This window comes from Suncus etruscus, chromosome 17 (genome assembly GCF_024139225.1).
Source record: "Suncus etruscus isolate mSunEtr1 chromosome 17, mSunEtr1.pri.cur, whole genome shotgun sequence".
In the NCBI taxonomy this organism is placed as follows: Eukaryota; Metazoa; Chordata; class Mammalia; order Eulipotyphla; family Soricidae; genus Suncus; species Suncus etruscus.
Genome location: NC_064864.1, coordinates 39,545,576 through 39,558,715, shown reverse-complemented (window position 1 = coordinate 39,558,715; position 13,140 = coordinate 39,545,576). Strand labels below are relative to the sequence as shown.

The 13,140-nt window shown below is 43.0% G+C and overlaps 1 protein-coding gene across 3 annotated transcripts in view; it reads left to right on the top strand.

The window, feature by feature from the left end:
• Positions 1-11,341, top strand: part of ALDH18A1 (aldehyde dehydrogenase 18 family member A1) — a 46,273-nt gene extending 34,932 nt beyond the window's left edge. For all 3 annotated transcript variants that reach the window (XM_049790837.1, XM_049790838.1, XM_049790836.1), the window contains exons 12-18: positions 1,437-1,657; positions 2,802-2,939; positions 5,315-5,510; positions 5,620-5,741; positions 8,580-8,766; positions 9,714-9,809; positions 10,415-11,341. In XM_049790837.1, coding sequence (XP_049646794.1) covers positions 1,437-1,657; positions 2,802-2,939; positions 5,315-5,510; positions 5,620-5,741; positions 8,580-8,766; positions 9,714-9,809; positions 10,415-10,596 — 1,142 coding nt within the window. In that variant the 3' untranslated portion in view covers positions 10,597-11,341. The remainder of the gene's footprint in view (positions 1-1,436; positions 1,658-2,801; positions 2,940-5,314; positions 5,511-5,619; positions 5,742-8,579; positions 8,767-9,713; positions 9,810-10,414) is intronic.
• Positions 11,342-13,140: the final 1,799 nt, after the last annotated feature.

Genomic DNA, 13,140 nt, shown 5'->3' with positions numbered 1-13,140 from the left:
GATGAACTGGCCTCCCAGTGTGGACAGTCATTAATATTGGGGGCTAGTCCTCACCTCTCTCACTTTCTTCTCTGTCTTTTTACCCCAAAACAGTACTGAAAATTCAAGTCATAAAATTAGAACTAGAAGCTTTGATGATACCTTAGCCAGTTATTTAATTTAAAGTCAATGAGTTGGAACTCATAGTCAAACAGCAGGACTAATTGTTGACAATACTTTGACATCTGAAATTTAGAAGGACAAACAGTGTCCTAAGACTTAAATACTGGTTATACCTGAATTTTTAATTCCCTTTGACTAAGTAAGCCCTTCTCAGGAAATATGTTCTAAGAAAATGTTTCAAAAGGTGCAAAATTCTCTGCATATAGAAATTCTTAGAGCCAGATTATGACCCTGAAAATTAGAAATATCAGTGTGTAATAACATAATTGTGAGACATTAAATCGTATCAACTCAATGACATATTTAGGGAGTAATTATAGTTTTTGTAACAGGGAAAGGATGCACAGGAAACACTAGAATGTAACATTTAACACATGCAATAATGAAAATTTGATTCTCTGAACCATGAATTTGGCTCATAGAAAATAGGCTAAACTACATGGAGAGACTCTGGAGTTTGATCCCTGATACCACATAAGCAAAAGAACAACTTAATTTTTAGCATGTAGAGAAAAGTTAAGAAATTTTGTTGCTGTAATTGGTTAACTAATTTGTCTTAATATAAGTTTGGTTCCTTTCCTCTAAAACACATCTATTATTTTATCTTTGTGCGGTGTGACTAGAAAAAAGATAGGGAGACTTTTCATTATATCTTCCTAACATTAACTATCATAATGTAACATCATAATGTAATAATTCATGATATATATGATAATATGAACCTAATATGATTTATTACTAAATAAAGCATCTATTCTAGTTTAAAAAAGTACCTGTTATAAAAAATTAATGCAGAATTCTAGAGATCATCACTATGTTTGATACCTTCTAGATATAAATTTGTTTACATGTATAAAGTTTTAATGAATAGGATGTTTATAGTGTTATTTTATGGTACACTTTATGTCCTAGAGAGCTTTCTATTATCATTTAATACATATATGTAAACCTATAACCAGTAACATATAACTGAATTGTAGCCCACTCTAAATATATAGGTAGAATTCAGTTCTCCAATAATGTAAGAATGCTGTAACAAATATGCTTTTGCATTCAAGTTTGTTCTTGTAAGTGATAAGTTTCTACAATGGAAATAACTGCCACTGAGAGTATGGGAGTCCGCATATTTAGATGACAACATTTAGTGCCAAAGTGCCCTGACATGTCATACTCCCCAAGTTCCAGATGGTGTGAGTGCAATGTTCAGTAAAACAGTGGTGCTGCTTTCCAAGACAGACTTTCCACTTTATTGTATGTTCTTCACACCTTTCCAGGGAGACTGGCACCACCTCTACTCAAACGCCTGAGTCTCTCTACATCCAAACTCAATAGTCTGGCCATTGGCCTGAGGCAGATTGCAGCCTCCTCACAAGACAGCGTGGGGCGTGTTTTGCGCCGAACCCGAATTGCCAAGGACTTGGAACTAGAACAAGTGACTGTCCCAATTGGAGTCCTGCTGGTGATCTTTGAATCTCGCCCTGACTGTCTGCCCCAGGTAAGTGACTAACATCCCCTGAATTAGAGATCTAGAGGGAGAATGAATGAGCTTTTCAGGACTGGAGGTCAGTTCCCAAAGAGGTTTCGTTTTGTCATTCTTTTGTTTTGGTTTTTTTCTTAGAAAGCCATTTTTCCAAAGGATAATTTCTTGAGACTTTATTCTTTAGTGTCTTAGGGAAGTATATATCAAAGATTCTAAAATAGATATTTTTGAGGCATTTCAGAATTGAAGAGACCTAAGCAGAGAGAGGTTAGTAGTCTTGAGGATGGAGCTCTAGGACCTGGGTCTAGAAGCCTCTCCAATCCGTGACGAGGGGACATGTTCCTCATGTGTGGGCTCACTGAGGTACTCTCTTCCCCAACCATAGAGCCTGAAAGCGCTCATATATTCATTGCTCTTGAACATGAGGAAAGGAGGCTCCTTTGTTATCAGGTACCCAAAGGGCTTCCTTTAGTGACATCTCTCAGAAAATAGAACCTCTGAGCAGTTCGTAATGAAAAAGAAAAGACAGCCCTCCTTGAGGAATTTTCTGTGGCCCAGGGTAATGTTGAGATACCTGGTGAGAAAGGATTTTCCTCGAAATATGAGGTGGTGGGTGATAAAGGGTAGCCCCAAATTACCTTCCAAAAATCTGGGTAGAGTGAATTCAGTTATTTATTTGCACTAGCCTCATAAGTCTCAGAATTCTTTTTTTTTGGTTTTGGTTTTTGGGTCACACCTGGCAGTGCTCAGGGTTCACTCCTGGCTCTATGCTCAGAAATTGCTCCTGGCAGGCACAGGGGACCATATGGGATGCCGGGATTTGAACCACCTTCTTCTGCATGCAAGGCAGACACCCTACCTCCATGCTATCTCTCCGGCCCTCCTTGACACATTTTTACGTTAATTATTATAGTTTGTGCCCATACTTTCAGTAAGTAGCATTGTCTCTAGTAGTTCAGGTATACATAGATATGTCACCTCTATACCATAGATGAGCCCTACTCCTCCAGACATGGAAACACTCATAAGGAAAGATACATGCACAACTGTGTTCATTGCAGCACGTAGTACAACAGCCAAGGTAAGAAAGACCAGGTTGCCTGCCTGCTTATAATGCTGTTCTTTGTCCCTTTTGTGCACTGCCCTCGTTGGTCTACAGGTGGCAGCCTTGGCTATTGCAAGTGGTAATGGCTTGTTACTCAAAGGAGGGAAGGAAGCTGCGCACAGTAACCGGATTCTTCACTTCCTGGTCCAGGAGGCACTCTCGATCCATGGAGTCAAGGAGGCTGTACAGCTGGTAGGCACTGGGAATGAGCAGGGTAGGGTTCAGAAGGCCAGGATTGTTCTGTGGGTGTTTGGAGAATAGATTAGGTCTCATAAGGTAGAGAGGGAGGAGGGAGGGTCTGAAAGAACACCTGCTAACCCTTTATTCCTTGGACCACAAGGCAACAGCAAGATAGACCTAGAGCTGGGATTGTGCTTATTTGACAGTGATTTGGAACAAGCCATAACAAGAGATAAAGTTCATGAAAACTCATCTAAATAAACTTATCACACAGTGTGTGTGAGGGCTCCTTCTGTTGAGACTGTCATTAGGATTACAATTTCAACAATCATCTCTTTCTCAACTATCAAATAGTTTTTGAATTAGAAAGTAGTAGCTAGAACTTACTCTCTCTTACACATACACGCACGCACACGTGCGCGCACACACACACACACACACACACACACACACACACAGTGTACCATATTTTTCGCTCTATAAGAAGAGCATAGTTTTTAGATGCTCTCATCCCCAGCATTCAGGCTTCAGCTCCATGCAGCATTTGTTCTATAAGATGCACTTTGGGGTTGTGCGTTTATGGTACGAAAAATATGGTGATTTTTGTTTGTTTGTTTGTTTTTGTACCACACCTGGTGGTACTCTGGGCTTATTCCAGGTTAAGATCAAGGATCACTCTGGCAGTACTGGGGCAACAATCTAAGATGCTGGGAATTGAACCTTGGTCAGCTATGTGCATAGCAAGTACTACACTATCTCTTTGTCCCAGTGATTACTTTTTTTGCTAGGGGCCAGTTCTAGTGAACTTACCAGTGGTTCCAGCCTAGTGATTTGGTGCTCAGACTCGACCAGGCAGTGCTGAGGGCCATGCCATGCCAGGATCAGTTTGTTGCCTGGTGCATGCCAGCCATACTCTCCTCCCCTTTGAGCTCTCTCCCTTATCGAAGGTAACTACTGATTCTTTTTTTGATTTTGAGGCTGTACCCAGTCATGCTCAGGACTTCTCCTGGCTCTCCTCTGAGAGATTATGAGGTTCTGGGGATTGATTGGCTGCATGCCTAAATGCTGTGCCGTTTGTTCTGCTTTGTACTACTTGTTCTTAGCTCTTTCTTGTCTGCTCACTCCTCAGATCCTTATAAATGGACTCAAAATGGACTCATTCTTATACATGGACTCCTTATAAATGGATTCACTCTTCATTGAATTTTTTATTAGCGAGTCCTTGAGCTTCATCTTCATTTTGGCATCTAACATATGTTTTATTTTATTGGAATTGGGGAATTCCCAAAAATGCTCAGGCCTTGCAGTACTTGTCCCACTGGTGTGAGGCTGATAGTCCTGTGCTCGAGCTCAGCAGGGCTGGGTGAATATTTTTCTATTGTCCTCCAGTAGTGCATGGCCAGGCATGAAACTAATTTTTGACAGGCATATGGGTGGTTTTACCCAAACCCAGTTTGGGTTCTGTGTAGAATAAAATGCTATGGACATTGTTGTTTTGAATATTTTTATTTCTATGGTAAATAATGACCAGTTGGGAGTTAATTAACAATCAGGAAGGAAAACTAAAAGCCCATACCATAATTGTTCAAACATCAACTCTTTAGTTCATCCATCCAACATCTCAGGGAACAAGATGGCAGCATAAGTCTTGGCCACTGAGTTTCCTACAAATGTCCTTCAGACTGACAGAGAACCACAGAGCAGACGCCTCCTTCTGGGATCACCAGCCTGCTTGACTTTTATCTCCTCTAATGTATATAAGCAGTATTTGGTACCTCTTTCAGCATTTAAAAAAATTATTTGTCTTGTACATTTTGGCTGGTTATGTCCTTCTTTTTTTTATTTTTATTTTCTTTTATTTTGGGCTACACCCGGTGATGGTCAGGGGTTACTCCTGGCTATGAGATCAGAAATGGCTCCGGGTTTGGGGACCATATGGGACACTGGGAATCGAACCAAGGTCCGTCCTTGGTCATCCGCGTGCAAGGCAAACAAACACCCTACCACTGCCCCATTGCTCCAGCCCCTACTACTCTTGTCATTTTAGCTAGACTTTGAAGGCAGGAATGCTTGCTGTCCTGCATGCTTTGTAATGTAGAAGATGGCACCTAAAATGCAGTGGTTGGTTGCATTGCCAGGGACTGAACCCAGGGTCTCATGTCTCATGTCTGTCAAACACAATACCATTCCACTGGGCTCTATTTCAGGTCTAATGTGTAGTGATCAGCATTTGTTAGATGACTTTTCATGTCTTTTCAGGAGCTTAATCTTGCTTGTGAATGAGTTTTCATGGTTTCTGTTGTTCTCAGAAGATGTAGTTCACGTCTCTGTCAAAGAGACACTGACATCAGAAGATGTCAGCCACAAACTTTATTCTTCTCCTTCAGGTGAATACCAGAGAAGAAGTGGAAGATCTCTGCCGCCTAGACAAAATGATAGACCTCATCATCCCACGAGGTTCTTCCCAGCTAGTCAGGGACATCCAAAAAGCTGCGAAGGGCATTCCAGTGATGGGACACAGTGAGGGGATCTGCCACATGTATGTGGATTCTGAGGCCAGCGTTGATAAAGTCACCAGACTGGGTGAGCTGGACATGGTTCCCTCTCCTTTGTTGATGAAATCAGTGCAGGCCCCACCTCTGAAGCTCCAGATCGTGTTAATCAAGACAGTTTTTTGTCCTTGTCCTTCCAGTCAGAGACTCTAAGTGTGAATATCCCGCTGCCTGTAATGCTTTAGAGACTCTGTTGATTCACCGAGATCTGCTGAGAACACCATTATTCGATCAGATCATTGATATGCTGAGAGTGGAACAGGTATGTAGATCTCCTGGATGTGTGCCTCACTTCCTTCATTCTGTTTTAAGCCTGAGAAATCGGTGGGATTAGATGAGGAGCAGCTGCCATGCCAAATACTGTATTTTCCGGCGTATAAGACGACTTTTGAAACAAAAAAAAAGTCAACTGAAAATCGGGAGTCGTCTTATACGCTGAGTATATCCCGAAAAATGTTTCAATATGCCGCTAAACGAAAATTGTCTGAATATTGCCACAAAATGAATTTTCCAACTCGATCCTGCACCAATCACTGCAAGGCTGCTCGGACTGCCTCTCTAACTCTGCCAATCCAAGCAGGCTTTTTATGCATGCAAATTAGACAATGTTCTGGACCCGGATTTATACTGTCAAAAGCCTGCTCAGATTGGCCAGAGTCAGAGAGGAAGTCTATTACAGTATAACCTTTGAACCTTTGCTTGTTGTGATTGGCTCACTGTGGTACATACAATTGCAGCACAGGAATGTTCTGTCTGATACAGCGAATATAGGCCTAAACCTATGTTTTAACTGCAAAATTAGGGGGTTGTCTTATACGCCCAGTCATCTTATATGCCGAAAAATATGGTAAGGCTACTTTTGAAGCCAGATTTTTGGTTATCTGCTTTATACTAAGTTTTTTGCTCAGCACACACAGATGGGTAAGATTTGTCTTATACGCCCAGTCATCTTATACGCCGAAAAATATGGTAAGGCTACTTTTGAAGCCAGATTTTTGGTTATCTGCTTTATACTAAGTTTTTTGCTCAGCACACACAGATGGGTAAGATTTGCCCTGTCTATTGGAAGTCTAGTGGAGGAAAGAATTCCACACACATGCACACCATGAGGGCTCACAGCTTAGACAGACTACATGACAGGCATGCATGGAAGGACCATTGCTGACAGCCTTGTAGCTGAGTGCCAGAGAATTTATATTTCTGAACACTGTTGACTGTGTTTGTGGATTGAATTTGAAAAGATGGGACATGATCTTCTCAAACCAAAATTTATATGCATCTACCCTCTTCCTTAGATATCTTGCATTTCTATTTTTAGGTGTTAATACAATAATATATGAAACCAACAATTTGAGGGCCTCCTAAATAGTACTGAAGACATTCATGATCACTTAGTGTCACTGTCAGCAGACTGGCTTAGAAGTAGGCTCTTAGTTTGCAGTGCTACTTTGGCTCTGAGTGCCAGGGACCCCCAGGACTCCCCCAGCCCAGTGCTGCTAGAGACCACCAGGTTCTTTAGTATTCAGAGGGCTTCAAGCTAAACCTATGGTACTCAGAGGACCAGGGCTACATTCAGTGATATGTGGACATGTGGTGCTTGATTTAAGACTGGGGTACTAATTTGTACTACTTCCCTGCCCCTGACTGTAGATTTTACCATGTCTGTAGATTATCAATAGCCACAGCCAATAAGATCTAGGCATAAATGTATGCTTCATCTTAAATTTCTAATTGCAAGAAAACAGGTCTGTGTGTACAGAAATGCACACATTTCCTTCAGGATGTATTTTTTATTTTAGGATACATTTTAAACTAAAATAACTGATTTCAGTGATGCCCTTTGAAAATGACATCAACTCACAGAGCAGTAGCAGAAGTGGTGTTGGCCTTGCTGCTCTACCCTTCATGTGTCTCTCACCATCCTTTTGCTGTAGAGAATGACATCTGCAGCTCATAGTTGTGGCAGGGTCCTGTTGAGAACCTAAAAGGATTGTTTTGAAGAGGAAAATGTTACACCACCACTCCTGAGTTAATGATGAAAATCACATAGTTACTCCTGTGTGGGGCCTTTATATTTAGTGGCCTTTGTAATTGGTCACCTCTAAGCCAAGCACCACATGGACTGGACTGAACTGAAGGAAATTCTCCTTAACAAGGAGGATATCCTCTGGTCCTGATGTAGATAAACACACAAGCTGCTCCGTGACCCTGAGGTTTGCCTTGAAGCTCCTCAGAGTACAGTGAGTCACAATGTGACCTACATGTAGCATGTTTAGTACTGCCAGAGTAAATCAGAGAAGTGACTTAAAAAGATGAGGTTCTGGACCCTGCAAACAAAGCTGGATGCCTATGCCAGTTATAAGAAAAATAAATAGAAGTGGCAAATAAAAAAAGGGCTGGATGCCTGTCCTGGGAAAAGTGGGGTCCCAACTCAAACTACAGCAGGGATGCAGGACAAACTCTATCAACCAAGACAAGCTTGAGTGGTGCCTGAGGAGATCTGGCCTTACTGGGTCAGTACAGAGTCCTTCTTTGCTCTAGCTAGAAGTAAGATGAGTCCCAGAGGTTGGTGGTGAACTGAACCTACCGTGGGGCAGAGATGACTGTTAGTAATCAGAAAGGAAATTTTTGAGGTGGCCACTGACCTAGTTATTCACCTCTAAGGCACACTGGACACTTTCAAGCAGGGGTGAAAGCAGAGAAGTAGATACAGTTGTCTAGTTCCATGAGAGTCCACTGCCTTCCTACAATAGGGCTTGATGGGATTTTTAATAGCCATTGTTCAGCGAGTGAAATGCCAACATTTCAACATGTGTTGATAGCCTATAAATGACCTACATGTTCTTAACATTTGCAGACCTCCTGCTACTGTTTTACTGAGGGCCTATTGCAAGTGGTCACCCAACCTTTTCAAAAGCATATCACCTTTGTATGCAGGAGACAGCCTCTAAGATGGAAGCAGAGCCAGTGCAAGTTGTCTAGCTTGCATGACCATGTGTTCATCATCTGTCAGGCTCTCCTGCTGTTTAATCTCAGGTGAAGAGTAGGAATTTGTTGATCTCTTGTGTTTATCTCATTGCCTGGACTGCTTCTGTTTCAGGTGAAAATTCATGCAGGCCCCAAGTTTGCCTCCTATCTAACATTTAGCCCCTCTGAAGTGAAGTCCCTCCGAACTGAGTACGGTGACCTGGAAATGTGCATTGAAGTGGTGGACAGTGTCCAGGAGGCCATCGACCACATCCACAAATATGGCAGCTCCCACACAGACGTCATCGTTACAGAGAATGGTCAGTGCCCAGCTGCCTCAAACACAAGTGTCTGCTTTTTCCACTTTGACCTCTGAGGCAGCCCTGCAACCCTCAACCCTTACTGGCCCAAGGGAAACAAGTCCACTTTGGACAGACACATGATGATACAAACTGTTGGTTGCATTGGTTGTTGCTGGGCATTTTCAGTTACATGGTTGTATTGTCACATTGGGCTTGTGGGAGGAGGCAAAAAAGAGATGACCAGCTCTGATTTAAATATGACTCACTCCAGGTTGGAGGCATTGGCCATGTAGGCATCAATTTCTTGGATTAAATTCGTTTTACACCTGAGGAAACCAGGGCCTGAAAGCTAAAGTGCAGAAAGAAGCCACTAGTTTGTTTCAGTAAGCACCAGGCTCTCCATAGATGGGTATTGAGAAACATATTTAAGTCTCAGGCACTGGAGTCCAGTGGGTAAGGAGGCCAGTATGTTTGGCCTCTTGTACCATGTCAGTTGATTGAGACAGCATACCACCTCCACCAAAAGCAGTAGCAGCTGTTTTCTGGGCGTTCCGTAGATTTTAGGCTCGCATGAGAACTGTTCATTTTCTTCTTGGCCCTAGCTAGGCAATTGTGTGTCTCCATGTCACTCTAGATCAGCCGGGTTCAGGAACCTATTCAAGCTCACCCACCTGGAGTGTGCCAGTGGAACTGAGCCTTAATGTTCTGGCTCCAGGCCCTGCTTCTCAGGAGCAGGCCCAGGAGAGACTGTGAGTCTTTCTGCTGCAGGAGAACCATATTCACATGCAGCAGGGAGCTGTTCTTTTACAGCAGAGACCAGAAAAGCTGTGTTTTCCTCGCAGGTCTGTGTATTCAGCACAAGGGGGAGCTCTTCAGGAGCCTGGGTCTGCCCCCTCAGTCACCAGCAAGGGGCTAGAGATGTGCATTTTCTTGTCTTTCTAACTTGGCCTCTTTTTGTGCCACAGAGAAAACAGCCGAGTTCTTCCTCCAGCATGTGGACAGTGCCTGTGTGTTCTGGAATGCCAGCACACGGTTTTCTGATGGATACCGATTCGGACTGGGTAAGGCAGCTGGAAGAACAGGTCTTGTGAGCGTTATCTGTGTGTATGGTTTAAGGAATGAGGAGGAGACGCCTCTGTAGCACATGCTTGCTGATGTGACTGGAGATGGGGTTGTATAAGGTGGCTCCATGCAAGAGGATGGAGCAACCTCTACGAGTTGGCAGAAGACCTCCACACCAGGTTAAGAAAGCAGGCCTTAAAAAAAAAAAAAAAAAAAAAAAAAAGAAAGCAGGCCTATGGGGCCAGAGTGGTGGCCCAGTGGTAGGGCATTTGCCTTGGAAAGGAAGTGCAAAAACGAAGGCCCAAATATATTAAAGGACTTGTTGTCTGCCTAGTTTCGATCCCTGTTACTACACAGTCCCTTCACAGTGAGTGATCACTGAGCTGAGAGTAGCCCTGTGTAGCCCACTTCCCAAAAAAGAAGGGAGCTTATATGTACAACCTGATGTATAAGGGAGATAATGGAAGTCAGACAGGCCTGGGAATATGCATGAGGTGTGGGCAGGAAGAGAAGGTACAGGTGAAGAAAGTGAAGACGTGGGCCAGCTTGGCAGGCAGATGCAGGCACTGGAGCTGACCACATTCTCCTTCATTCCTTTCTGCAGGAGCCGAAGTGGGAATCAGCACATCTCGAATTCATGCCCGGGGACCAGTAGGACTGGAAGGGCTCCTCACTACCAAGTGGCTGCTGCGAGGGCAGAATCATGTTGTCTCAGATTTCTCAGAGCATGGAACTTTGAAGTATCTTCACGAGAACCTCCCCGTTCCTCAGAGGCACTTCAACTGAGAGTGTTCAAACAAACCCAGGAAAACCCTCACATGTTCTGAGACAGACATTTGTCTTCATGGGGCAACTCGAAAGTCTGGGGCCAACTGGGTCTCTTCTGCTTCTGGGAAGGGTCCACCTGTTGGAAAGTGCCCGAGATGCTGCTTCAGGGATCACTAGGACGGTGTCAGGCTTGACTCATACATACTCTAGAACTCCTTTTCTCTTTTTCTTTTTCAGTTAGGAAATAATTTCTAAATGTAGGGATTTTGTTTGACACAATCCAGTTTCTTCTGTGGTTGAAACAGAAGTATCCAGTTGCTCACACAGAACACAGGGGGAAAATAGCACTTAAAATCAAGTTTCCCTTGGCATTTGGTTGGTACTGGAGCCACTTATTCCTTGTGATCAGAGTCTTTGAAAAAGAATGAGTTGGGATTAAGAAAAGTGTCTCTTCCTTTTGGCATTCTCATCAGAAACAGTCACACACATTTCTACTAGAAAGATTGACCTTTAGTATATATTAGTGGGATAAATAATCTTGTCGTTGTGTGGGGCCAGGGCCTTGGCCTTATCTATCACTCAGTGGAACCCAGAGTTGCAGTTGTTTGTGAGTTTCAGGATGAAATAGCTACTACAATAACGCTTGAAATTTTTATATGAATTATTTTATCATTTTCCTCAAAATAAAAATAGAAGATTATTTTAATACTTTGGATTCTTCCCCCACCCTTTTGAAAAATAAAGTTCTTATGAAAAGCCTGTATACACTATTAATACTTTCTCAAAACCTCCTTTGTCACTCATCTCTTCCTTTTGGCCTCTTTCAATTCCCTCAGGCTCCTACATGTAGAATTGTCCCTTCTGTGAGTTTCGGTTGGGGAGACAGCCAGACTTCTGTCTCAACAATGTTGGTAGAAACAGCATGACTGGGAGCAAACTGGGAGAGATGGGGAAAAACATAAGAGTGAACTGCAGGGTGGAGTGAAAGTGGGTCATAGTCATAATCTGCTATATCAGGCATGCTGCCATAGTGCCACTTGGCTGGGATAGCCATATGCCAGCTCTGCTCTTGGAGGTACCTGTTGCATTCTCAGCTCTGAACTCCTCTAGCCTCCTGCCCATCTAGCTCCTTTTCTTAAGGCCCTTGGTACCTGGCAGTGTGCATTTGAAAGATTTTCTTGTTCCATGGGGCCTTTCCAAAGAAATAAGCACTCACATGCTTTTTCCTAATGCCTGAGCATGTTTTATGAGCAGAAGCATGGTGTTACTTGGAGCACATTTCTCAGCCAGCTCCAGACCCTTACATGGTCTGACAGTATCCAGCCTACTGAGGAATTCCTGAAAAGGCAATAAATAAAGTCCTGCCTGAAACTATTGCAAATGCCACAGTCAGCTCCTGTCCAGAAGCAGATGTCCCAGGAATCTAAAATAGAAATGGCCCAAGAAGGCTGGGGTCTATGGGGAAGACTCCACTAAAGAGCAACCTGGATGCAAGCCCTGAGGAAAAAAATACATGGAACTAAGGCAGTGCGTACAGGCCAAGGGCTGTGCAAACACAAGTTCCAAATCAAGTCTTGAACAATAAATAATGGCAGTTTGGTGCAGTAATTGAGGTTAGGCAGTTGACATTGATATAATCACCACTACATAAGCTGATCTTTTAGCATGGGATGAAGTAGGGGCAAAGCATATTTATCCATCAAGGCCATGTTCCCATGGAAGCAAAACCTTCCTTTTTCTGCAGAAACTGGGCCATCTGCATTCTCTCTTCTACTAGAAGAGCTCTTCACGAAAGGGCCAAGATGCAGCCAGCACCTCAGAAGTGCCTCCTGCCCACGGAGAAGCTAAATTAGAAATCAGCACACCAATTACCACCTACCTGCCCTAGCTAAAAGCCTAGAAGGCTTTTTTGGTTTTTTGGTTTTTTGTTTGTTTGTTTGTTTGTTTTGTTTTTTGGGTCACACCTGGCAGAGATCAGGGGTTACTCCTGGCTTTACATTCAGAAATCTCTGCTGGCAGGCTAGGGGGACCACCTGGGATGCCGGGGTTCGAACCACCATCCTTCTCCATGCAAGACAAACGTCCTACCTCCATGCTATCTCTCTGGCCCAAGAAGAGGGCTTTTTATTGTGAAACCTATCTTGTGATCCTGCTCTGCTATTTCCTTTTCTTGGCCGCTACCCCTCCAAAGAGTGTGGTGAAGGGAAATGTCGGGACCCATTTCCAGCATTTCCACAATATAAAATAAGTGCTCTTGTTCCTCAAACATCTATTTGGTTTAGGCTTTCTGTTACTTGCAGCTAAAAGTATCTCAGTGATATACAGTATATATATATATGTAACATATATGTATTAAATATATGTAATGTATGATAAATACATGTTATATATTTATGTATAAGAATGTACATATGCATATATAGGTATATGTATTCATTCACATTAAAGGCATTTGCAAAAATTATTTAGAAAGGACAGAGTATAGGAGGAAGGCACTTGCTTTTCATGTAGTCAGCCTGGTTTGATTCTCAGCACTGTATATGGTCTCTCAAGGACCACCAG